The sequence below is a fragment of the Pteronotus mesoamericanus genome, unplaced genomic scaffold, assembly GCF_021234165.1.
Source record: "Pteronotus mesoamericanus isolate MK-2021 breed Mesoamerican mustached bat unplaced genomic scaffold, CSHL_Meso_final contig_50, whole genome shotgun sequence".
NCBI classification, from domain to species: Eukaryota; Metazoa; Chordata; class Mammalia; order Chiroptera; family Mormoopidae; genus Pteronotus; species Pteronotus mesoamericanus.
In genome coordinates, this window is record NW_026555186.1 from 42,093,869 (window position 1) to 42,120,544 (window position 26,676).

The 26,676-nt window shown below is 39.3% G+C and overlaps 1 protein-coding gene across 5 annotated transcripts in view; it reads right to left on the minus strand.

The window, feature by feature from the left end:
• Positions 1 to 968: 968 nt before the first annotated feature.
• Positions 969 to 26,676, minus strand: part of ARB2A (ARB2 cotranscriptional regulator A) — a 418,904-nt gene continuing 393,196 nt past the window's right edge. For 3 of the 5 annotated variants that reach the window (XM_054578602.1, XM_054578600.1, XM_054578599.1), the window contains 2 exons: positions 3,852 to 3,990; positions 969 to 2,139 (listed from right to left, as the gene is read on the minus strand). In XM_054578602.1, the coding sequence (XP_054434577.1) occupies positions 2,019 to 2,139; positions 3,852 to 3,990 (260 nt within the window). In that variant the 3' untranslated portion in view covers positions 969 to 2,018. Of the gene's footprint in view, positions 3,991 to 26,676 lie in introns of all 5 variants that reach the window. The other 2 variants (XM_054578601.1, XM_054578603.1) reach the window with 2 other exon arrangements.

The window sequence follows — 26,676 nt, forward strand, 5'->3', positions numbered from 1 at the left end:
TTGGAGATTAATAGAATATTAGATAAAAGGAAGACCAACAATTCAAGAGACTCCCACTCGGTCACTCTATACAAGGAAGGAAGGAAGGAAAGTATTCAATTTTTGAAAGGGAGTACCTCCTGGAGTCTTTTATTTTACGTTATTATAGCCCCTAATAAGTAATCATAAAATCACCACCACTATTGTCCCCTCCCTTTTTGTGGCCACCCATATTTCAAAGATGAAAATATCTCACATTTATTTAAAGACATTTTCTTTTCTTTATAGAGGCACAGGGAAAGTTTTGGAGAAATTTTTAGACTTTCTGTAATAGTATTCTTTCTTAATGAATCAGGATTACAGACACCAAAATGAACCTGTCAGTTTACAGTTACAAACTATGACTATGACAAGAGACACACATGTGTTTGGATTGAAACTCCAGATAATCCAGAGAAACATAAAAAAAATATCTCTTATTAGCACTGATAATATAGTTTACACATTTTGTCACACTCTTGGAGGAGTTACAGGTTTTAAAGAAGGAAAAGCTGTAAAATAAATGTAAACAAGATATTTTCCGATTAGACTTTGTAATGCATCAGGGACTTATATAGGGATTTGGGAACAATTTAATCTTAGCAGCCTACATTTGGAAAACAGAGTTGTTTACTGTATATTACAGCATATTTTATAAAATGGTAGTTTAACAACAGGTTCAAATTTTCTTGTAGCTAAGGAGATATTTTAGAGATTAAAATAAAATGTATTAAAAAATGGTAGCTTTGTGAAAGGTCCAAGCAAAATAGTGACTCAACTTGAGTTAGGATATCAACTTAGAGCAACAATAATAGTAATAATAAGCAGCTATAAGGTTTAGAATAGTGATGAATGCTATCCCATCATTCTTTTTAAGTTTCTGCTTTTATTAACATCTATACATGAATGAATACACTTCTGAACAAGAATAACACACCACTGCTTGCTGGGAAAATTGCTTTTATTTTAAAATGATAAACAGAAATATATAATATATAGGAAACTCCTGTGCTTTACTTTTAAATTTTTTGGTATAAACAATAATGTAATCCAGGTTGAAGCACAAGGCAGAACTTGAGAACAATTATTACAAGAAGATTCTCTCTCCTCCCCCTTCAAATATCCATAAAAACTTTTAATGGCTGCATGGTTAGGTACCTTTAGAATGCTCCAAAGCCAGTATCTGGCTTTTAAGTTTTAACAGGATGATTTTGAATCTTAGATACTGCAACAACTCTTTGCTCCCCATTCCACTTGCTCAAGCATATAGTTAAAAAGAAACCCACATCCTAACTGTATACCTACCTCTACTCTTCTAAAAACTTGTCTAAAGAAACCAAATAAGTGAGAAGATCAGAGCAAATACATTAACACTTGTCGCTTCCAAGCAGGCGGACTTCCACCAACTGATCACTGTTACTCCAGGAAAATTGAGGTGAAGGATAGAATTACATTTATGTCAACAGACCCATAATCAACAGGTTAAAAAAATCCTACATTACAAAGAATCTTATCAGTTACCAGTCGGAGGTCTGGGCTGGTTTGCCTAGCTCTCCCCGGGTAGCTACAGCTCAGATCCACAAGTAGGAATTACATTTACACAACTTAAGTTTGCAAATAGCCCTACAGATAGTTAAATAAGGTCTAACAACCCAGTAGTTTTAAAGTATTAAAGGCAATTTAACAGTGATTTACTCTTGTTAAAAGTAAAGCTTTTTTGTTTTTTTTAAAGAAAGGTGAGAAAATCTAAGGGAAGGAAAGGAATGGTTTGGTTTGTAAGCTAAGCACATTTACTTTGCTCTAATTCAGCTGCAGAAGCATCACAAATTTAGCATTGCACAGTACTGATTTTTAAAAAATGCAACAAAATTAGTTTCCTGTGAACATTTTCATGTACTGAAAACACCACACAATTTATAACACTTTGAAAAATATACTCAATCTACATCAATTCTCAAATCCTCTCAGTAGAAGGTACCATTATTTTATACAGTTCACCACTACTTCTGAAATAGAAAAGATTGCAGACCAAGGGGCTTGCCATTGTTGGAGTCACACATTTCAAGCTGTCCAAAAGCTGGATAATAGGATGTTTTGGTTTTTCCTCCTATGTTGTTTTTGCTAAAATAACATAGAAAGATATACACTATGACCATTGAAAAAAGATCATTTTAATTAGCTGTTATTAAAACTATAAGAACTAATTAATGTACCTGTATACAAACAAAGATATTATCAGTGTTAAAACTTGCTGAAATCTGTTCATAATATAAAAACATTTTATCCATGAGGTGGTTATTTTGTTATTTTTTTCTGAGGAGTCAGACAGTTTTAAGTCATTTTGGGTACATTTTATCATGTCCTCAAATAAGGCAGGCATATTGTTGCATACATTTAAAAAAAAAGGTTGAATATTAAATTCTGATCCTTATCTATTAGAAACAGAATACTCAGTGTGTAATTAAATTCTTCAAGGAATTAAAAATGATGTGAAGATTTAATATTTGAATGTAAAAGTTAGCAAAATCTTTACTTATTTCCCCCCCTTATATTTCACAGTGTTGGCCAGATCTTGTATTAAAATACTTAATAGTTGAAACTGCAGGGCAAAACCCCACATAGGAAGTGGACTACTAACAATTGTTATCACTGGATTGAGCAGAACATCTTTCACATCAGGTCTTTCCCTTTCTGTTGGAGGAGAAACTAAAAGAATTATTTTAGCCCCACTTAGCCTTTCAGAAGGAAAAGGTTCAAGAGTACACAGGTTCATTTTCCTGAAAACGATAAAAATCCTGTCTTTAAAAGGATCTAACTCCATGAAAGATCAGAATAGATCATTCTAGTTAGGGTTAACAACAAAAACAAACTTTCTCCACAGTTAGGATTTAAAAAGCAAAACTTAAGTATGTTCCCTAAATTACAATGCCACTCAATATACATTATTTATTTAAAAAGTGAAGTCAATTCTAATGGAAAAGTTAGAAATTCCATTGAAAAGGGGGCTTTCACACATAAAAGATCTGTTCATTATATTTTGTTTTAAAAAATGTCTTGTGAAATTAGAAATTTGTGTAATAAAATGTCACATTAAACTGGCAAGGGTTTTTAGCGGTAATGTGAATTCGGGACTTCATAGATTTTTTTTGTTCCAAATTTTTCTTCTGGTCTGGAAATGAAAATAGATCGTTAGGGAAAGAACAATTTGCGCTCTCAAAACTACATAGTACATCACGGCATTCATGTTCTGAATTTAAATTTGGCTTTTCTGGGTATGTGTGGGGGACTTCCTTAAAAAAAACAAGAGAGGCATAAGACGCTCTCAGTGAAAAACAACTGAAAAGGGAAGTTTGAAGTCTAGACTAAAAGTTTGCATCAGTTAGGAAATGGGGAAAAAATGAACGTGATTAAGTGGGGCTGGGGCCTGGGTGGGGGCGCAGCGCCCGCGCAGTAGCGGGCAGTAGGACCGCGCAGACTCCGCTCGCCCTGCAGCGCCCGCGCGAGCTCCATCAGGGCAATTAGAGGCGCGCAGGCCGTGCCGGGCAGGGCGCTGTCAGCCTTAATCTGAGCGCTGATGGGCAGCGCGAAGCCGGGGCTCGGCCCGCAGGAAGCACGACCAGTGAACCCATATTGCTTTGACAGTTGCACTCATCTAGAAATAATGCAAAACGCTATTTAGATGTATATATCACGACCCTGTGCTCTAGGAAGAAAACAATCTAATGAGGGGCTGGGAGTCTGCTCGCTGACAACAAACAGTTAGGAGCCGGATGGATGCATGCTCAAGTGTGGGTCCTGGGCGACCCCTCCCCCGTCTCGCTCGCTTTCCTTACAGCTCTTCGTGCTTGATGCGGTGCGAACGCCGCGTCAGAGCCGGCTTAAGGGAATTAGTCTTGGCTTCAGAGGCTTCCGCAAAGAATTTGAAAATAGACGGGAAGCTCTTCCAGGAAGTGAGCTCGTGACGGTCGGTGCCTGCAAAAAACACAGATTCGGTTACAAGGGGCCTCCCTTTCTGGGCGACGCAGGTGTGGTGGCGACAGCCAGGCCGAGCGGAGGCGCAGGCTGCCGGTCCTCCGCCCCTGGAGCCCACGCCCCGCCCCCGAAGCTCCAGCCGCTCCGGGAGCCTAGCCCCTTCGAACCACACCTTTACCTGAGGTTCCATTTGGCCCCGAGGCTCAGAAGAGAGCTAACGGGCTCGGAGGAGAGCTGACGTCCGCCAAATGCTCGTTGCCGGCGCCTGGGGCGATGTTTGGGAGACCTCCGCTGCCTCCTACCTCAGCACAATCCAGTCCTGGGCTCACGGACTCAGCCGGGACCTCCCCTCCGGTTGCCCAGGCGCAACGGGCGCCCCCCGGGGCCTCAGCCCCTCCGGGCCAATGGAGGCTCGTGGCGGGAAGGGCCACTCCCATTCCCGCCTCCAAACCACCCACTTCCCCAGGCTCCCCGCACGCGGGGACTGGTTTCCCCTGTGCGCGGAATCCGGCTTCTGCACCCACTCCACAGCGCCCACATTCCTCTGCTTTCCAGGAGAAAAAAACAGATCGGATTCTTCTGGCTTCTCCAGACGCGTGCTGTTACAATTGCCTCAGCGAGGCCACTGAGACCAAATTGTATAGGATGCTTGATGAAGGGCCAGATGCAAAAGTGTCCTAGCCGGCTACTTTTTCTTTTAAAACAGATTTTAGGGGGCAGTTTTTGAGAGGCTAGGAAAAAAATGTTTCAAAGCAGTGACTACTAAAAGAGCATCTAGACCTATTTTGTCAGGAGAAATTCAACTTACAAAATGCAGGCTTAGTTGTCAGGTTATTTTATTTTACTACAGCTTCTCTCTGTGGCTGCAATTTAATACGAACGTATAGTATTTTTCAAATCCAATCCACCTTCAGGCAATAAATAACATCGATGTATACATAACAGATGAGGGAATGACTGTTTTTGATTCCTTGAGATAGTTTATATCATTTTACCAGTAGATTCACAACCAGTTTTTAAATTAAAAAATAAAATTAATTACCAAGACTCTTCCATAGAAATAATGAAAAACTTTAAGACAGCTGAAATCTCCTCCTAGATCATGCAATCATGCAGGAAGATACTGCCTGGAAGTTTCCAGATTCAGGCCCTCTGTCTGATACTTTAACATTGTTAATGATAATTCTTTAGTCTGTAATAGTAGGTCATTGCTATGGTTACTCTACAATAGTGCAACACTTTGCTTTCCCCTTCAGCTATTCGCTGAGACCTGGTAACCACATTTGTTGCCTAGCAACAGTTTTGTGACAGTATCACAATTTCAGAGTTACAACAATAAGGATGCTATGGCTGCGGTCGACCAGAGAGCAGAAAGCTACTACAGTCTGTGCATGCGACTTAGCTATGGGAGCTGGCCCTACCAGAGCACCCCTCTCTGTATAGGTGCCCTCACAAGGATGCTCTCTATCCTCTTTTCCTCTGCAGAATGGCTTTATAAACCAGCAACTGAAACTAAGATCCAGTATTGAAGTCACATTCTTGAGAAATATCTGCCAACACTAATGCATTAAGACTAAAAAATGAGGTCATTTCTCTATTTGCTTACTCGTTTTGGGCCAAATTCAGTGCTATTCAATCGTGGGGGGTGGGGAGAGAGAGAGAGAGAGAAGAGTAGGTTTATCCTGGCAAACCCTACAGTGACTGACTGGATTTTGACAAGTCTTAATATAATTCTTGGGGAAAGAAATTACACATATGCCTGTCTGCATCAATAGGTGTGTAAGTTTTCAAGTTTTTAAAAATATATGTAACATCCAGATATTTATTATTCTAATTTTGAATTCGGAGGCATTTATATTCTCCAAACACAAGTGAGCAGTTCTACACATGCTAAGACATAAACTTTAAATAATATTTTGTGGGTATATCTAGAACAGAGCCCAGTTTCTGGATAGGTTTATGAAGTGCCTGTCCCTATTTCTGCTGTAGTGCTTGCAACTCTACTTTCATTTCAACAAGAACTACTAATTGCATTTATAATGATACAATATTTTAAAATCAATTCTATTTCTTCTTTTTGAAGAAGACTATTCTCAGATGCACACTACATGGCAACCCCCAAACACAGTAAGAAAAAAAAAAAGGTGTTAATTGTCTCTTTTCCTTCTCATTTCCCATGCTTCCAGGCTCATTTGGCATTTCCTCCATAGTGATCACACTTAACACTTACTAGAGTTACCAAGACTATGATCAATTTGTAAGCTTTCGTAGGGAACTCTTCTCTTAATTCCTCTCATCCCTTGAAAACCAATTCAATCTATGAATCTAGAGGGACCTAAGGAGTCAACGGTCTGAGGCAATTTTAACTCCTTTGTTTTTTTCTTTTCTGGTGACAATCTTTCTGAAGGATGAACAAATTTCCCTAGTGATAAAATCACTACAAAGGCTTTTTAGTTTTAGCTTATGATTACACTCTGCTTGATTAGTCCTTGGCTGAAAAGTCCAAAGTCCCTGCACTTTGTCTCTAAGTATCTGCACTGGCTCTCAACATTTACCCTTGTAATTTAAGAGTATAAATAATGAGATTGTGTGCTCTGTCAGAGGAAGGAAAATTGCTAGGAATAAAGGTTATAAGCAAGGTGTGTTAGAAACTGAATTACAGAGAATAGGATAGGGGAGGGAAAATTCTCCTTAAACTAAGAAGTGGTAACATGAATATTTTATAGAAAAATGGCTTTCTATTTTATCTTTTAAAAGTAGATTTTTAATAAATTTAAAATAGCATCTGAATGTCCATCTGGGGCTCCATATATACATTTCAGGGAAATGTCTGGAGGCCATTTTCAAAAATTTAGGACCAAAGTTCAATGAAAATATTTACAAATTAATGTGAGTACCCATAGCAATGCTTAAAACTGAAAACTTTCAAGAGCAGCTTTCTAGTATTAAAAACATACAACACTTTAGGGGAAATTATTCCATCAGGACAGAAACACTAGGCCACTATATTATTCATAAAATGACATAAAAGGGAAAAGTTTAGGCCAATCAAAAAAAGCAGACATTTACCAATAAGCCGTAATAATGTATAGGTTACATGGAAACTGCTCCATTTGGCATTAACCACGCTATTTGAAGGAGACAGACACTGTTTGATAGGGTCTGGTCTTTCCTCTACCACATCTCTACCCTGATCAGAAGCTCCTCTTTTTAGGAATTATGAACTTCTTCACACTTCTCAAATCACCATTTTACTACAATAGAGAGGTTCCCACAATGTAGGGGATAAAGGGATTTCTCATATTAAATACCTGCCATGTTCTCAGGGAACGATTTTTGTATCCTTTTGGATTGAAAGCCTTGTTCTTAATGGATAAGTCACCTCTGGGGCACATTCAGTTTCCTAATCCATAAAACCAAATCAGTATGAAAATAAAATGTACAGGATCTTAGTTCCTTGTTACAAAAATGTGTCTTTGCTCAGTTTCAATCAGTGGTTTTACTGGGCATGGTAGCGGCCACTGGGGCATTTTGGAAATCTGCAGGGGTATTTTTTGACGGTCAAGATGATTGGAAGGAGTTACTAGCATTTACCGGGAGAAGAAGGTCTGGGATGGTGGGCGTCCTGCAGTTTGCAGGGCATTACAGCACTATGAATTGTTCTGCACCTGCCATAGATTTTAAATGCTCCACTAGCTATGCATGTACCTGAAAAAACCTATGTATATTTAGATGGGCTTAGAATTTAGATCTGTTTAACAAATAATCTCAAAGTATTTTGGCATGAATTTTCCAGGAATTCAACTATAATGTAAACTGAAGGGATTTTGTACTTTATATTGTTCAGAATATTACCCAAAGTGGTTTACCACATGATAAAATCTCATCATGGACGGCATCACTGCCCACAGCACTTGAGCTGCCAATAAACATATCTGCCCTTGTAGCTGTTGAATTCATGGTGAGTCTATGCACAGGACCAAGCATCTCACTATTACATTATGCCTTCTCATGTTGACTTTTGGGAGCACTTTAATACTGATATGCATACTATTTTTAGTATGAGTTACTTTTATTCTTTTTATATGTTAACTGATCGTTACAATAGTTTAGCAACTGTTAGTAGATGGGTTATGTTATCTCTAGATTTATTTCAGGGTAGTAAAAGCAATGTGTAATATTTGTTGTAACAGGAGGTATATGGATGATCAAGGGTCGGCTTAAATAAAAATGAAGTTAATTTTTTATTACATCAGAGCTTAATATAGCTCTCTCTTTTATGCTTATACAGACAATAAAATGCCTTTTATTCCTCTTAATATTTCTTCCAAGAATACTGTTTGTTAATGATGTTATTCATTGTGAAATAATACAAAAGTAGGGGATAGAGGACCTTTCAATTAAAATACTACACCGAATATTTATCCTTTATCTATCACTTGTTTTAGAAAAATGAACTATAGCAATTTTCAAAGCAGTAAAGATAGCACAAATGGTCAAAAGAATTAGAAACTTTAAGTGTAAAGGATGAGACTATGAATCATATAAGAAAGATCAAATTGCTAAAACATTTCTTTTCCCAAAAGACTATATATTTAAGAAAAAGTGTCTTATAATGGAACTGAGAAAGAGGGAGGCTGCATTTATGTAATAGCATTTAGAAATTAAACAAAAATGGTTGGAAATAGCACTGAGAGTGGAATTCTCAAAGAGTAGGATAAGAGAGTAGAAAACATTGCTGTATCTTCTGTCTTGTCTATTCCCTTTCTTCCTGTGCTGACGGCAATCCAAGTGTTTCTTCCAAGTCTGCTTTGTCCACACTCCTCTTCATTTGGTCTTAGTACTTACAATTTTTTTTTTTTTGGAGAGGGCAAAAACCATGCCAAAATATGCTACTGAGTTAGCAGCCAAAATCCTGATGTGTTTACTTTGGCAAATGTAGACTCTCTGAAGCTGTACCTCATTTTATGTAGTGGATGTCTTAAAAAGTTATATGTAAATGTAATTTCTGTAAGTAGATTTTTTTAAAGAAGGAAGTAGGTTATTTACTTCTTCAATTAATTTTTTAGTAAATTGAAGAATTCTCTGGGAAAGAAAATAATCATTTTTAAGTGATACACAGACTAACAAATGAGATTTGCTAGAGATGAGGCTTATTAGTATAATACGATGGACAGTCTAAGTAAATTCTTACCAAAGAGACAATTTAGAAGAATTTCTTTGTTGGACATTTACTATTCTAATTATTGCTGGTCACCTTATATTTATGTGGTCCTAGACCTAAAGGTCATGGAATAATTTCTACAATCTATGCATAATTTACATTTTAGGGCCTGGTTTAGAATAGGGAATATAACTGTTCACAAAGTCACCTTTGAAAATGAAGTATCATTTTATTTTATTTTTTTAAAATATTTTATTTATTTACTCAAGAGAGAGGGGATGAAAGGGAGAGAGCGAGAGAAACATCACTGTGTAAGAGACAATGTGTGCTCGGCCTTCTGCACACCCTCAGTGGGGGACCTGGCCCGCAACCCAGGCATGTGCCTTGACTAGGAATCGAACCAGCAAGCTTTTGGTTCACAGCCTGGTGCTCAGTCCACTGAGCCACATCAGCCAGGGCTGAAGTATCATGTTAATATCTTTGTTTCAGGAGGAAAAACTAGTATGTGCCCCTACCTTCTCAGTGGTAACTCTCCATCCTCTCACAACAAAAGAATTAGTATTCAAAGCAAAAGGTAATGAATACTTTTAGTAAGTTTCCTATAATAAAAGGTAAGAGAAAAAAATCTAGAAAGATACGAAACATTAATATTAACAGGATAACATGTCTATAATATTTTCAAAGTGACAAGGCTTGATTTTAAAAATTGATCTTTAACAAGAAAAAGAAATACGGGCAATTAGGAAGTAATGAAGACATTGTCAATATAGCTATGTTGATAATAACAGGTAAGGGAACTCTTGAGAAAATCTAATATATAAAAATCAGGAGGGCTGTAATATGCATTATTGAGTCCCAGTGGGATTAGTAATGAATTTATGAACTCACCAGCAGTTATTTTTAGAAAGTTATACGGAATTAGAGAAATGCCAGAGCACTGAAAAATAATGTGCCTTCTAAAAGGATATAAATATAACTACTAAAATTCATTTTAAAATGAATTCTAGAGCTTCTAAGGAGAACATCATTAAAAAAATCCAAACTTACCAATATTTGAACAGTGAAGGGTGCCTAATGGAAACTCTCCAAGTTAGAATGTACCACTGTGGGTGGGACTCAGCCACACTGGGTGACTGGTAATACATGCAGTGGGGTAGGGTGTTCACTGAGACTGTGTAAGGGAAGTGCCAAAGTGGGTTAGTAAACATGTTGCATTATCCCGTTAAAGTACCTGTGTAAGATAAAGGTGAGTCCCTTTCCATCACTAACACTGTTGCCCTTTAAAGCTGAGATTGTGTTGAGACCCCAAAGGCAAGTCATCAAGTTTGATCAGAGATAAGAGATAGGCTGAAACAAAGACATAAAATCAGTGGTAGAAACTTCTGGGTGGTTTGCAGCTTCTGGGGCAGCCTGTCCTTTCCTTCTGCTTTTTTTCCTATGTCTCTCATTTAGGAAGAGGGTTGGGGGACAGAGAGATACAGGGCACTGGGCAGCTTAAGACCCAGGAAGACAACTCTAGGAAGTAAACTTACTGTTTTTAAAAAAATTATTCATGAAAGTATAGTTGACATATATTAGTTTCCGGTGTACAAAAGGAAACTTATTCCGCGGCACAGCAGACGGCCTGCAGTTGCTGTGGATCTCTGACACTGAATCAGGCAGACCTTTCTAATAGGCTCTCTCCTAACCCATAAAAGATGGATACATTTTTATGTTTCAGTGGCCTAGCAAACCCACACAGATGGTGTGTAAGTGCTTTCTTTGGTTTTATTTCTTGCCTCACATAGTACTCTTACTGTTGGCACAAGGCCTGGCCTCCATGGTTGATACGAGTTCCCTTTAACATTTGAGCCAGGGTGTGGGCAAAAGCTTCCTTTTCCCAGTTTCCCTTTGTCATTTTCAAAAGTAACTCTAACAAGGGATTGTAAGAGCAGAGAGCCCTAAACAAGGAAATGCAAAGAACCAAGCAGTAGTTATTCCCATATGAAAAGGTTTCTGATCTGATTATTTCCAACACAATCAGCGAAGAACTGAACTGGGCCTCATTCTAAAATAAAAATGCCAGAAAGGGCTATCTGTTCCTAGTTAGGTATCCTGTGGCTTATGGCTGCTCTGTGTGTGTGTGTGTGTGTGTGTGTGTGTGTGTGTGAGAGAGAGAGAGAGAGAGAGAGAGAGAGAGAGAGAGAGAGAGAGAGGGAGGGAGGGAGGGAGGGAGGGAGGAAATAAATTGCAAAATATTTTCCTTATTTCTAAACAAAACAAAACATTAACTAGTTCAATCCAAATCTCCTGTTGTCTTCCTCTCTCAGTTGTGGATTCTACTCGATTTGTGGGGCGATAATTTTTCCAGAGGTGCTGTAATTGGTTAATTTATACATTCATATATGTATTTGTTGTATGTCAGGAACTATTTCTTGGGGTTGGGGATGCAGTGGTGAGCAAAATATGTAACAGCTGGCTCTGTAGCATACACGTTAGTAGGGATGACAGGCAGAGCATCAGAAGCACTGTGAAGAAAACACAACAGGGGGACGTGAAGAGAGGAGGAGGAGGAGGAGGAGGAGGTGGGGTGAGGAGAGGTGGTCCACAGGTCCTCAACCTCAATTTAGATTGGAAGGAGAAGACCGGTGACCTGAATCTGAATGGCAAGGAGCCAGATGAAGGCCTGGGGCTGAATGCTGCAGGCAGAAATCTGGAAGAACAAAAGCAGGGGCCCTGAGGAGGGAAGAGCTTGTCACCATCCAGGAATGGAAAAGTTGGAGTGACTGGAGCGTGGCAGGTGGGAGGTAAAGTGGCAGAAGATGGTTCAGAGAGGTGGGCAGCCTCCAAGCCATATGATGTCTTACAGGCCATGGTGAAAAGTTTGAATTTTTATTCCAAGTGCAATGGAAGGGCGGTTTGCAGAGTTTCAAGCATTTTAAAAAGTACACTGGTTGGCATGTGGTGAATGGATCGCAGGGAGTTAGGATGATGGATTTTACTCTTCCTGATTGCATTTACTAACTCCTCCCATCTCTACAGCACTCCCTGGGGCTCACTCTTCGCCTACACATTTCAGAATATAAAATCCACTTGCCGCTAGTTCACATAAATTAATGAATGATACAGTAATAATGATATTCATTAAGAGTTGAGAGTCTAATAAAATAATACTTCAGCATAGTGGATACAAAAATGGAGTTGAACTAGAAATAACATTTTCCTAAACAATTCTGCTCTTGTCATATATGCTGATACCTCTGGTTTCTCAGCCTTTAGAAGGGCTGCTGTGTGTGGTGGGGAGGTGCTGGACAGGGAATACACTGCTGCAGCATTCCATGTCTGCACGCGGTCCAGAGGTAACTAACTGGTGGGCTTATTCTCCAGGTAAGCTTTTCCACTTCTCGTGACTATGAATGGACATAACATTCTCTTTACTCTAGCTCAAAGCCTTTCAGCCACCTTTGCTTTTCCTCCTCCCTTGTTAACGGCTTCCTGATCTGTCAACTACCAAATCCCAACAATTACACATCAGCAGTTTTCCAATCTCTTTCTTCTTTTCCACAACCTCCTCCCACCGCCGCCGACTGTTACCACTCTAGATTTAATGACCTATCATCTAGAACCCAGAAATATCCTCTTAACTAATTTCAGGGCCTTCAGTCTCTCCTCCTCTATCTTGTACCCTAATACCAGATGAAAAATTCTAAAGTGTTGGGCTTCTGGCCAAGATGGAGGTGTAGGTAGATACACTTTGCCTTCTCGCACAACCAAAAGAAGGACAACGACAAATTTAAATACAAAAAATAACCAGAACTGCAAGAAAATTGAATGGTATGGAAGTCCGACAACCAAGGAGTTAAAAAAGAAACATTCATCCAGACTGGTAGGAGGGGTGGAGAGGAGCGCATGGCAAGGTGGTGACTGGAGGACTAGGAGGGTAAAACCCGGCAGCTGGTGGTCCCACATCTATGTGCAGATAAACCGGGAGGAACAGATGGCAGTGAGACAGACTGCACAACCCAGGGCTCCAGTGCAGGAAAAGAAAGCCTCAAAACTTCTGGCTATAAAAACTTGTGGGGATTGCAGCAGCAGAAGAAACTCCAGCCCTACAGGAGAGTTTGTTGGAGGGACCCACAGGGTCCTAGAAGGTACACAAACCCACCCACGTGGGTATCAGCGCTTGAAGGGCCCAACTTGCTTGTGGGTAGCGGGGGAAGTGACTGAAAGCTGCTTGAGAGCCTAACAAGTGGCATTGTTCTCCCTCAGACCCCTCCCCACCACACAGGGTCACAACGCAGTGACCTGGGTTGCCTGGCCCTAGTGAATATCTAAGGTTCTGCCCCTCCCAATGTAACAGGCATACTAAGACAAATAAATATGGCCCAAATGAACTGATCAAAGCTCCAAATATAGAAATAAGTGATGAACAGATAGCCAACCTATCAGATGCACAGTTCAAAACACTGATAACCTGGGTGCTCACTGCATTGGTTGGGTATGGTCGCAAAATGGAGAAAAAGTGAAGGCTATGCAAAGTTAAATAAAGAAAAATATACAGGGACCCAACAGTAAAGGGAAGGAAAGGATTCCTATCAACAATTGGGAGCAGAAGGAAGAGATAAATATTTAAGCAGAACAGAATGAAGAAACAAGAATTCAAAAAAATGAGGAGAGGCTTAGAAACCTCCTGGACAATTTTAAATGTTCCAACATCCTAATATTAGGGCTGCCAGAAGGATAAGAGGGAGAGCAATAAATTAAAAACTTACTTGAAAAAATAATGAAGAACTCCCCCAACCTGGCCAAGGAAATAGACTTCCAGGAGATACAGGAAGGTCAGAGAGTCCCAAAGAAGTTGGACCCATGGGAGCACACACCAAGGCACATCATAATTACATTACCTAAGATTAAAGATAAAGAAAGAATCTTAAAAGCAGCAAGAGAAAAGGAGAGAGTTACCTACAAAGGAGTTCTTTAGGACTATCAGCTGATTTCTCAAAAGAAACCTTGCAGGCAAGAAGTTGGCAAGAAGTATTCAAAGTCATGAAAGACAAAGACCTGCATCCAAGATTATTCTATCCAGCAAAGCTATCATTTAGCATGGAAGGGCAGATAAAGTGCTTCCCAGATAAGGTGAAGTTAAAGGAGTTCACCATCACCAAGCTCTTATTATATGAAATGTTAAAGGAACTTATCTAACAAAAAGAAAAAGATCAAAGACAACAGTAAAATGACAACAAACTCACAACTACCAACAACTGAGCCTAAAAACAAAAACAAACTAAGCAAAAAACTAGAACAGGAACAGAACCACAGAAATGAAGATCAGAGGGGAGGGCGAAGAAAGGTACAAGGAATAAACAGCATAAATAGTGGGTACAAAACAGGCAGGGAGAGGTTAAGAATAGTATAGGAAATGGAGAAGCCAAAGAACTTATATGTATGACCCATGGACATGAACTAAGGGGGAGGGGGGGATGCTGGGGGGAGGGGAAGTACAGAAAAAAAATTGTCTTAGAAATGTTACATATTTTTATCATATACCAGAATAATGTACCATTTAAAATTTGTTGGAAAAAAATTTAACATATATACAAACATTTTTATTAAAAATACTATCTTGTAATAGTTAAAAAAAAATCACAAAGTGTTATTTGTGTCATGTGTCTCTTTCTCTGCTCAAAAATATCCAATGGCTCTCCTACTCTATTAATTAGAAATTCCTTAATCCATTCTCTGGTTCCAGTCTTCCCCATCTCCTGCCTTCGGCAGTACCCTTCCACTCTTCTTCTATAAGTACCTCCTATTTTCCCAGGCCCAGCTCAACTGACATTACTTAAATATTTTCAACATCTCCGGACCTGGGCATCTGTGATTGTGGTGATCTGAAGTCCAGAGAAGAGTTTGCCATCGTAAATGTATTGAAGGCAGGAATCAAACTTTACTCATCTTCAACATAGATTGATAAACTATACCTTATGTTGAAATGTATATTAGCTTTTAGAGTTAGAAATTAATTCCTTCAACATTGGAATATGATGACAGGTGGATACTCTGTAATTGAAGATGAAGAAAACAGAAGGGGGCAAGATGGCGGAGGAGTGAATGTAAGTCACACTGACCTCCTCCCAGGACCAATCTGGAATTATAACTAAATTGTGGAGAGATCACCTGGAACAAACAACTGAATAATTGCGAGAGAGAAGCTTTCTAACCTTGGACAGACAGAAGAATCAGCTTCAGTGCAATCTGACTAGTAAGGAGTGCCATGGAGACTTGAGAAGGCTGGCTGGGCACCCGCAGGCACCAGCACCAGGGGGATTCTCAGGGGGAATCCAACCAGCGCCAGGTGGATTCTCCTGAGAAGAGTGGGGTCTCCTGAGCAGGGATCCCCATAAGCAGGGATCCCCAGCCTATATCACCAGAGCCCAAAAAGTACACAGATAACAGCCAGCTGCGAAAAGCGGCAGGGTTGCTCTTTGCCACAGACAGGTGGCTGGAGACACAAAGAGCTGTTTAAAGGGCCAAAGCATAAATTTTAATTTTTGGCCACTTACCCTGGGCTTTGGCAAAGGTGGGAGCAGAGTGGGCTAGAGACACCTGAGGAGAGACTGGGGATGGAGGCTTTGTGGAGAGAACTGAGAGAGTGGACACTGAGATCCCAAAGCTGAGTCATCCCCCATATGCCAGTGGCCATCTTGCTCAGGCAGACTACACCTCTGAGCAGCAGCAGCATGAGAGGACACAATAGCCCTGCCCCCAGGAGGGATTCTGCCCTGCTCTATGGTGTTTAAGCCTGATTGCTGAGTGTAGAGTGACTAGAGTAATAATGGAAGGTGACAGCCCCAGACAGTAGATCCCTGGAAGTCTGGAACAGACTGCCTAAAGTCAGATGACGTCAATAGCTGACATCACCGGAGGCAGACCCAGAAAGAAAAAACAGCTGTAAATCCTAGAGGCTACCGAGACGAAATCCACTGTGGTCTTCTCCATGATTTACAATATTTTCTTTACTACATAGATTTTTAATGTTCACTTCTTGCCTGCCAAGTTTGTGCATATTTAGTCACTAGGTTTTATACTATTGTTTATTTCTCTCCTTTCATATAATATTCTTAATCTCTTTACAGCCTTATTAATATTGGTTCATTTGCTGTTGATAGTGGAATTGCAGGCAGGAGTTATTTTTGCAGATGTGGGTTTGTTTCCTGGGCTTTGTGGTTTTGTTCTGGGAGTACCTGCACAACACACAAGATGTGGTGGGCAGAAAAACCCTCAGTCAACCAGCTGGAGGGAAGGACCGACCAAAGAATGACTAAACAACAATCAAAACCCAATTACTTCCACAGAGCCAACATAAACAGCTTAAAAGTCATCCTAAGAGCATCAAGTTCAGGAGATCAAGGAGACAGCACCACCGAATCTCACAGGCCTCCGACCATAGAAGTTCACACCACAAAGTCAAGAAGTCAAAACAGATCGATTTAAGAAGCAGAAGAAAACAAAGAGTCTCACAAATATGGGAAGACAAAGAAACAACCCCCAATCAAAAGGAAAGGAGGAATCCTCAGAAAGAGTACTAAATGAAATAGAGGCAATAAAACTATCAAATACTGAGTTCGAAACAATGGTTATAAGGAAGCTCAATGAGCTCAGTGAGCTCAGAGATAATTACAAAAAACTATAGGGAACTTACTATAAACTATATCAGCATGAAAAAGGACATAGAAATTATCAACAAGAGCCAAGAGGGAATGAAGAATACAATTTTTGAATTGAAGGACACAATAAAGGAATCAGAAGCAGGCTAGATGAAGCAGAGGATCAAATCAGCAAGCTGGAGGACAAGGTAGAAAAAATCTCCCAGAAAGAGCAAGAAAATGAAAAAATATTCAAAAAGAAAGAAGAGGGGTTAAGGGAAGTTTAGGACAACATGAAACATAATATCTGTATAACAGGGATACCAGAAAGAGAAGAGGAGGAGGAAGAGATAGAGAACCTATTTGAAAAAGTAATGACTGAAAATTTCCTTAATTTAATGAGGGCAAAAGTCACACAAGTCCAGGAAGCACAGAGGATCCCAATCCAGAGAAACCCAAAGAGGCCCACTCCAAGACACATCATAATTAAGATGGCAAATATCAAAGACAAAGAGAGAATCTTAAAGGCAGCAAGGGAGAAACAGGAAGTAACATACAAGGGAGCCCTAATAAGGCTAGCAGCTGACTTCTGAACACAAACACTACAAGCCAGAAGGGAACAGCAAGAAAGATTCCAAGTAATGAAAAGCAAAGGCCTGCAACCAAGACTACTGTACCCAGAAAGGCTCTCAATTAAAATGGAAGGTGAAATAAGGAGTTTCCAGACAAAAGAAGGCTAAAAGAATATACCTCTACCAAACCAGCACTGCAAGATATGCTGAAGAGACTTTAGCCACAGTGCTCAGACAAGAAAAAGAAATAAAAGGCATCCAAATTGGGAAGGAGGAACTAAAACTGTCATTGTTTGCAGATGACATGATAGTGTACATAGAAAACACCCTGTAGACTCCACCAAAAAACTACTTGACCTAATGAGTGAATTTGGGGAAACAGTGGGACACAAAGTCAATATTCAGAAATCAAAGGCATTTCTGTACACCAACAATGGAATATCAGAATCAGAAATCAGGAAGAAAAATCCTATTTCCTATAGGAAAAAGACAAATAAAGTATCTAGGAATAAACTTCACCAAGGAGATAAAAGACCTGTAATCAGACAACTACACAACACTGAAGAAAGAAATTAAGGAAGGCACAAATAAATGGAAGCACATGCCATGTTCATGGATTGCAAGATATAACATCAAAATGTCCACAGTACCCAAAGCAATTTATAGATTCATCGTAATCCCTATTAAAATACCAATGACATATTTCACAGATATCGAACAAACATTTCAAAAATGTATATGGAACCATAAACAATCCCGAACAGCCACAGCAATTTTGAGAAAGAAGAACAAAGTAGGAGAGATCACAATACCTGACATCAAACTATATTACAAGGCCACTGTAATCAAAACAGTCCGATACTGGCATAAGAACAGACACATAGATCAATGGAACAGAACAGAGAGCCCAGAAATAAACCCATGTCTCTACAATCAATTAATATTTGACAAAGAAGGCAGAAGCATAATATGGAGTAAAAATAGCCTCTTCAACAAACAATGTTGGGAGATCTGGACAATTACATGCCCCCCCCCCCCAGAAAAAAAAGACATTTGACCACCAACTTATACCATACACAAAGACTTAAATATAAGTCGCGACACCATAAAAGTCCTAGAGGAGAACATAGGCAGGAAACTCTCAGATATTCCATACAGCAATATTTTTACCAATATGTCCCCTAGAGCAAGGGACATAAGGAAAGAATAAACAAATGGGACATCATCAAAATAAGAAGCTTCTGCACGGCTAAAGAAAACATCAGCAAAATGAAAAAAGAACCAATCACATGGGAAAGCATATTTGCCAATGATATCTCAGACAAGGGTTTGAGCTCCAAAATATATAAAGAACTCACATGACCCCACTCCAGGAAGATAAACAATCCAATTAAACAATGGGCAAAGGACCTGTACAGACACTTCTCCAAGGAGAACATACACAAGGCCCAGAGACATATGAAAGGATGTTCAATATCACTAGCCATCAGAGAGCTGCAAGTTAAAACCATAATGAGATACCACTTCACAGCAGCCAGAATGCCCATCATAAACAAATCAACAAATAGCAAGTGCTGGCGAGGTTGTGGAGAAAAGGGAACCCTAGTACACGGTTGCTGGTAATGCAGACTGGTGCAGTTACTGTGGAAAACAGTTTGGAATTTCCTCAAAAAGCTAAAAATGAAACTACCTTTTGATCCAGTGATTCCACTGCTGGGATTATACCCTAAGAATCCAGAAACACCAATTCAAAAGAACTTATGCACCCCGTGTTCGTAACAGCACAATTTACAATAGCCAAGTGCTGGAAGCAACCTAAGTGCCTATCAGAATGAGGGGATCAAAAAACTACGGTACATTTACACAATGGAATACTACTCAGCAGAAAGAAAGAAAGACCTACTACCTTTTGTGACAGCATGGGTGGAACTGGAGAGCATTATGCTAAGGAAATGAGGCGGGGGTGAAAAACAAATACCATATGATCTCACCTGTAAGTGGAATCTAATCAACAAAACAAACAAGCAAGGAAAATACAACCAGCAACATTTAAAAAAAAAATAAACTGAAAGTAACAAGAGGGAAGAAGCCCGGTGGTTAACTGGGAAAAGAAAGGGAAGGGTCCAGTCAAGGAACATGTATAAAGGACCCATGGACAAAGCCAAAGTGGGGAAGGATTGAGAGTGGGAGGTGGGGGTGGGTGGGGCAGGGGAAAGTGGTGGTGGGAAAAGGGAGACAAATGTATTTGAACAATAAAAATTAAAAAAAAATTGGAAAAAAAAGAAAAAAGGAAGAGCTTGTATTTTAATTCCAAGATGGACTTGGCTTGGTCCAAATTTAGATGTAGATAAAAACATATGAAACATAAAATAGGACCCTTGATAAAATTTCATTTCACAGGTAAAATCTAAAGTTCACAGAAGTTGTGATAGGTCAAAGTTACGCAGACATGTTGCTGTAATATCCTCAATATTTACAAATTGGTTAAGCACAGAAAATGAAAATAATTTTCATAACATGAATGTCTAATTGCTTTAAGATACACTTCAGTATTTACTTCCTCCAATAAACTGCCTTTACTTCAAACCAACTACTCCCTTCATGTTTCAATATTTTGTATATTGTGTGTATTAGATTATCATATACTTGCTTTGTTAGCTAGTCATCTTATTTATGACAAATACCTTGCTTTATTTCCAAATCCTTTGGAGGCAATGCCTCAAAATGTTTTATTTCAGAAATTACAGTTGAGGCTTAATAGATGTTTGTTGTATAAATAATTGTCTGGAACATAATTCACCATAAAACTGATGCTTATTAAATGTTACTAAAAATACAAAACATAGAGTCTCAGAAATTTTCTATGGTTTTTACACTACAGGGTCTGGCACAAATAATGCCCCTTTTATATTACAAAATCACAAGCATTTAATTCTTTAACATAACAATATCACACTCAAGCATACCATATGTCATTTTAGGTGAAATGCTCAAATTAAAACTATAAACTATTACACACATATTATTACTCTACCAACCACACTCAAGCAGGCCTTACTTGTGCCAGACTCTGAATTTTATGAATTTTATTTGAATGGTGATTCCTATCATTAAATTAAGGAAATGGAGGCATACAGAAGATCATGAGGGTAAAAACTTGTGAATTTACAAAGCAAAGCACTACTGTTATTCTGAGTACATGGATGAATCATTACGTGAGCTTTTGTATCCACAGCATCATTTTGTATTGCTTTGTCAGAATTTCAAAATCACAGCTCTTTGCTTTGTAGCCAAAAAGAGAAAGGAGGAGGTTGTAAAGTAGCCATTATAGATTATCCCAGTCCTTTAATGATTTGGAATTGTACTAAAGCTTATGGGCCAATTTTGGGCACCTCCCCCTCCCCCCACCATATTCAGTGACTGGAAGACCCAGTATTGTGTACACACACACACATCCCCCCCGCCCCACACCTCCACATCCCCCCGCCCCGGAAATGCTTATTGATTTTAGACAGAGGGGAAGAGAGTGGGGGGAGAGAGGTAGAGAAACATCAACATGAGACAGAAGCATTGACTGGTTGCTTCTCCTATGTACCCCAACTGGGGACGGAACCTCCAACCTAGGCATGTGCCCTGATCCGGAATCTAATCTGCGACCTTTCGGTTTAACAGGATGATGCACCAGCAGGCTGAGCCACACTGGACAGAGCAAACAAGCTATATCTTGCCATTTATTTAGATAATCCTTGATGTCTCTGCATGAAGTTTTATCATTTTCTCCATAGAGGATTTGTACTTCATTTTTTAGATGCATTAATTCATCATTACATTTTTATTTTGATATAATTGTAGATTATATGCAGTTGTAAGAAATAACTCAGATTGATCCTGCATACCTCTCACTTCCCCAACAGTAACACCTTGTAAAAATGATAGTAAAATATGACATCCAGGATGGTGACAATGCTACAGAACGTTTCCATTACCATAAAGATCACTCATGTTTTCCTTTTATAGACACACCCACTTCCCTTCAAACCCCTCCTTAACCCTTGGCAACCACCAATCTGTTCTCTATTTCCATAATTTTGTCATTCAAGAATGTTTTGGAATTGGCTTTTGTAAATGTAGCTTCTCTGGAGTTTTAGCCAGGTTGCGAGTATCAAGAGTCTGTTCCTTTTTTATTGCTGAGTACCATGGTATGGATGTACCACAGTTTGTTTAACCATTCCCCTGATGAAGGGCAGCTGGGTTGTTTCCAGTTTTTTCTCTTTTTTTGCTATTATAAATAAAGCTGCTATAAATATTCATGTACAAATTTTTGTGTGAAATAATACTCATTTTTCTGGGATAAATGCCCAACAGTGCAACTGCTGGGCTGTATATCTGCTGCATGCTTAGTTTTTCAAAAACCTGACATACTGTTTCCAGAGTCATTGAACCATTTTACATTCTTTCTGGTAATGTGTAAGGGATCTTGTTTCTCTGTATATTTGCCAGTAGTGTATTGACATAGGGTAGACTGATCCTTCCCACTTTAATTTTCTTCAAAATTGTTTAAGGTATTCTAGTTCCTTTGTCTTCCCATATACATTTAAGAAAAATCTTATCTATATATCTACTGACCTTGCCCCAAAAGGTAGCAGCTTGAGCTCTGGAGGATCTGGAGACTAATGTTAGTCATGCAGGTGGTCAACCAAGTCCCAATAAAAACTCTGGACACCAAGGCTTGGGTGAGCTTCCCTGGTTTGCAATACTCTGTGTATTCTCACACATTGTTGCTTGGAGGAAATGGAAATGTTCATGACTTGACTGGGAGAGGACAATGGGAAACTCACTCTTGGAATTTTCCTGGATCTGCCCTATGTGCCTCTTCGAAGCTTGGCTGATTTGAATCTGTACCCTTTGCTGTACTAGACTGTCACTGTGATATACCATCTTTCAATGAGTCCTGTGAGTCCTTCTGGCAAACAGGTAAGCCTAAAGGTGGGCATAGGGACACTCATGTGTGGTTGTTATCAGAAACAAGGGTGGTTTTGGGTACTTCAGAAGTTTATATCCATAAAAAATTCTTGCTGGGATTTTGACAGGAACTATGTTAAACCTGTATATCAATGCAGGGAGAAGTGATATTTCTACTGTGTTGGGTGATCAAATCTATGAACATGATATGCCTCTTAGCTTTATTTCTTTAGTGCTGCATATTTGTTGATGCTACTATAAATAGATTTTTAACTTCTTGTTGTTGGTATATAGAAATAAAATTGATTTTTGTATAATGATTTTGTACCCAGAAACTCTGTTAAATTATCCTTGTCATCCTAAAAATTTATCTATAGATTTTGAATTTTCTACATAAACAATCATATGTGAATAATTTCAGTTTTGTTTTTTCTAATTCTGATAATTTTTATTTCTTCCAGGCATAAATTTTAAAAACTTGAAACCATAAATAAAATAGCTTCAAATGTGTCCATATTATTAACTAATGAAATGAATAAAATATCACATAAAACAAATTATTATGAATAACATGAAACTGGCAAAAATTAATTTTTTATTTTGATTGTTTTTTTTTGATGATACATTTAAAAAAGACCTCTCGGTCAGGTAATGTCATTTAGGTGCTGACTGCTGGCCATAAAGGCGCCCTGTCACCTGGTGACACCGCCAGCCTCTGGAGTGTGTCAGTCATGCTTCCCGAACTGTGATTTCTTCTCGCCCTTGTTAAGGTAATGTAGAAATAGACTATTTTTGTTACAGGCAACCTCCAACCTCAGCTGCTCTCATGCTATCTGGTACTACTTTAATTTCATTCCCAGATCTCTTCCCCAAAGCATTTTCTCTCTGAATGCACTTTAAAAAAAAAACCCTGCCCTGGCCAGGTAGCTCAGTTGGTTACCGTGTCATCATGATACCTCACTGTGGCAGTTCAATCCCCAGTCAGGGCACATACAAGAAGCAACCAGTGACTACATAAATAAGTGGAACAACAAATCGATGTTTCTGTCTATTGTCTGTTTGTCTGTCTCTCTCCCCCGTCATTCCCCATATCTAAAAACCAATAAATAAAAAAAATAATGAATTAAAAAACATTCCATAGTGCAACTGTCTTTTATATGGCAAGAATTCTTAAAAGATCCTGAACTTATTTATACACACCATTAATATATGCAGAATAACATCTTCAGGATAAAAATGCACTGATCTTAAATTAATAGACATATTAACAAATACGTAAACATAGTAAATCCCTACTATGAACTAATTTAGAAAATGACATAAGAACATATGAAATAGGACTGATTACTTTAATACCAGATAATATTTCAAGAGTATTAGGACAGAGAAAGCTCATGAGCATTTAAATTAACAGTAATTTCCACTAAGGACTGATTTATGATAAAAACTGGATAGGACCAGATATGGCTAAACAATTACAAAAAAATTTATAATTAATTATCCTTACTGCATCCATACTGAACTTCACTCCAAAAGGGCATTTCAAATCTCTAACCAAGCTTTCCATAAGGGCTTCTCTGAATTGTCCAGAAGACCCACAGGATGAAATCTTCCATTATTGTCAAGGAATAAAATTTTCTTCTCTGGAGTTAAATTTATTTCTTGTAAATATTTGCAATCCTGGGGTTTGAGATATTGCGAATAATGTAAAGTATGTTTTACATGTATTACAAAATTTGGCAAATACATATTATTCACACTTTTTTGTTCTGTATACTGAAAAATTTTAAATTATAGGGCCAAAGAGAGCCTTCCCTTCACCCAAGAATTAAAAAAAATTTTTTCCAAATAGGATATATATATTTTATAGGTTATGCTATTATAGTTGTCCTGATTTTTCCCTTTGCCCCCTCTTCACCCTGCACCCCCTACTCCCTGAGGCAATTCCCCCACCATTGTTCATATCTATGGATCATACATATAAGTTCTCTGGCTACTACATTTCCTATACTGTACTCTACATCCCCATGGCTCTGTAACTACCTATTTGTACTTCTTAATCCCTTCATCTCTTTCCCCATTCCTCCATACCTCCCCCGCATCTGGCAACCATCAAAATGCTCTCTGTATCCATGATTCTGTCTCTGTTCTTGTTTGCTTTTTAGATTCAATAGTTGATAGAATTGTATTTTTTGCCATTTTATTGCTCATAGTTTTGATTTTCTTCTTTTTTTAAATAAGCGCCTCTAACATTTCATACAATAATGGTTTGGTGATGATGAACTTTAGTTTCCTCTTGTCTGGGAAGTTTTTTACCTACCCTTAAATTCTAAATGACAGCTTTGCTCAATAGAGCAATTTTGGCTGTAGGTCCCTGCTTTTCATGATTTTGAGTATTTCTTGCCAATACTTTGTAACCTGCAAAGTTTCTTTTGAGAAAGCAGCAGATCGTCTTATGGGAACTCCCTTGTAAGTAACTTTTTTCTCTTGTTGCTGTTAAGATTCTCTCTTTATCTTTAACCTTAGGTATTTTAATTATGATGTGTCCTGGAATGGGGCCCTCTGCATCCATTGTTTGGGATTTTGTGCTTCCTGGACTTGCATGTCTATTTCCTTCACGAAATTAGGGAACTTTTCTTTCATTATTTTTTCAAATAGATTTTCAATTTCTTGCTCTTTCTCTTCCCCTTCTGGCACCCCTATGATGTGAAAGTTGGACCTCTTGAAATTTTCCCAGAGGTTGCTTTTAACTATCATTATTTTTTGGATTCTTTTTCTGTTTTTTTTTTTTTTTTTTTTTGCTTCCTTATGTTCCAAATCGATTTGATTCTAGGCTTCATCTACTGTCCTGTTGTTTCCCTGTAAATTGTTCTTTATTTCAATTATTGTATCCTTTGTTTCTGACTGGGTCTTTTTTATGCTGTTGAGGGAGGTCCTCCCTGAGTTCCCTGAACATCCTTATAACCAGCATTTTGGACTCTGCATCTAATAGATTGCTTATCTGTTTTTTTAAACTCTTTTTCTGGAGTTTTAATCTGTTCTTTCATTTGGGCCACACTTTGTTGTCTCCTCATTCTGGCAGCCTCCTTGAATTTGTTTCTATGTATTAGGTAGAGCTGCTTTTGACTATCTTGGCAGTCTGGCATAATATAGTAGGTGTCCTGTATGGTCCAGTGGCACAGCTTCCCCTATCACCCAAGCTGGGTATTTGAGATGTACCCCTTGTGTGGGCTGAGTACACCCTCCTCTTGTAGTTGAGCCTTGGTTGGTGTTGCCAGATCAATGGGAGGGATTTGCCCAGGTTAGTCAGCTCTGACTACTTACCACCAACTTCTGCCCTCTGTGGAGGATCAGCTATGTAGGAACAGGGTGGTGGTGCTCTGATGTGGTCTGTAGCTGTCTACTGCGTGCACTGGCCCTGGGGTGTCCCAGGTGGTGCAGGACAAGGTCAGCCCCCTCCCTGTGTTTTGCCTGGGGCCACCCTGCCTGAGCTATAAAGCAATCTGAGATCACTGCTACTTGTGCTGGGCTTGGAGATTCCCAGGTGAAGCCTAGCTGTGACCCTAAGCTGGCTTCTGCTAGTGCTGGGCCTGGGGCTCACTGAGGTCACCTGCTGCTTGTTTGATAGGATTTAGGAAGACAGGACTAGCCCCCCCCATGGAAAAGGAGCTTCGGTGGGCCCAAAAGTTGGGTGGGGCTGAGCCCCTGGGAATCTCCAAGGTGTGTCAAACAGTGTTAGCCAGGTTGATGAAGTCTCAGATATGGCTCCAGCTTGCCAGCTCTGTAGGGGAAGTGTTTAGAAAAGGGACGATAGCCTCTGCTTGCCTTAGTGCCAGGCACATCAGTTTCTCCCTGCATATCGCTGGTATCTTTCAGGCTGTATGTTTGAAACCCATACACTTTGGAGCTCAGGTGGAGTGAGTCTGAGCAGGTGAGTCCATGTATGGGTTCCCTAAAAGGAACTGCTTGGGACTTGAGAAGTTTCTTCCACTGACTCAATTCCCACAGTTTTTGCAGCTAGATATGTGGGGACTTATCTTCCTGGCAATGGAGCCCTGACTGGGGGTCCTGGTGCAGGGCTGGGACTCCTCACTCCTGAGATATCCCTCCCAAATTTTTATCCACCACATGTGTGTGAGGGTTCATCCTGTTTTGCATCTCTGCCCCTCCTACCAGTCTCGATGGATGTGGTTTCTTCAATTCCATAGTTGTTAGATTTCCATTCAACTTGATTCCTGACAGTTCTGAATGATGGTTGTTGTATATTTTAGTTGTTATTTTGAGGTGGTTGTGTAAAGAGGTGACCCATGTCTGCCTATGCCACCATCTTGGCTGGATGTGCCCCCCGCCCCCCGCCAAGTGTTTC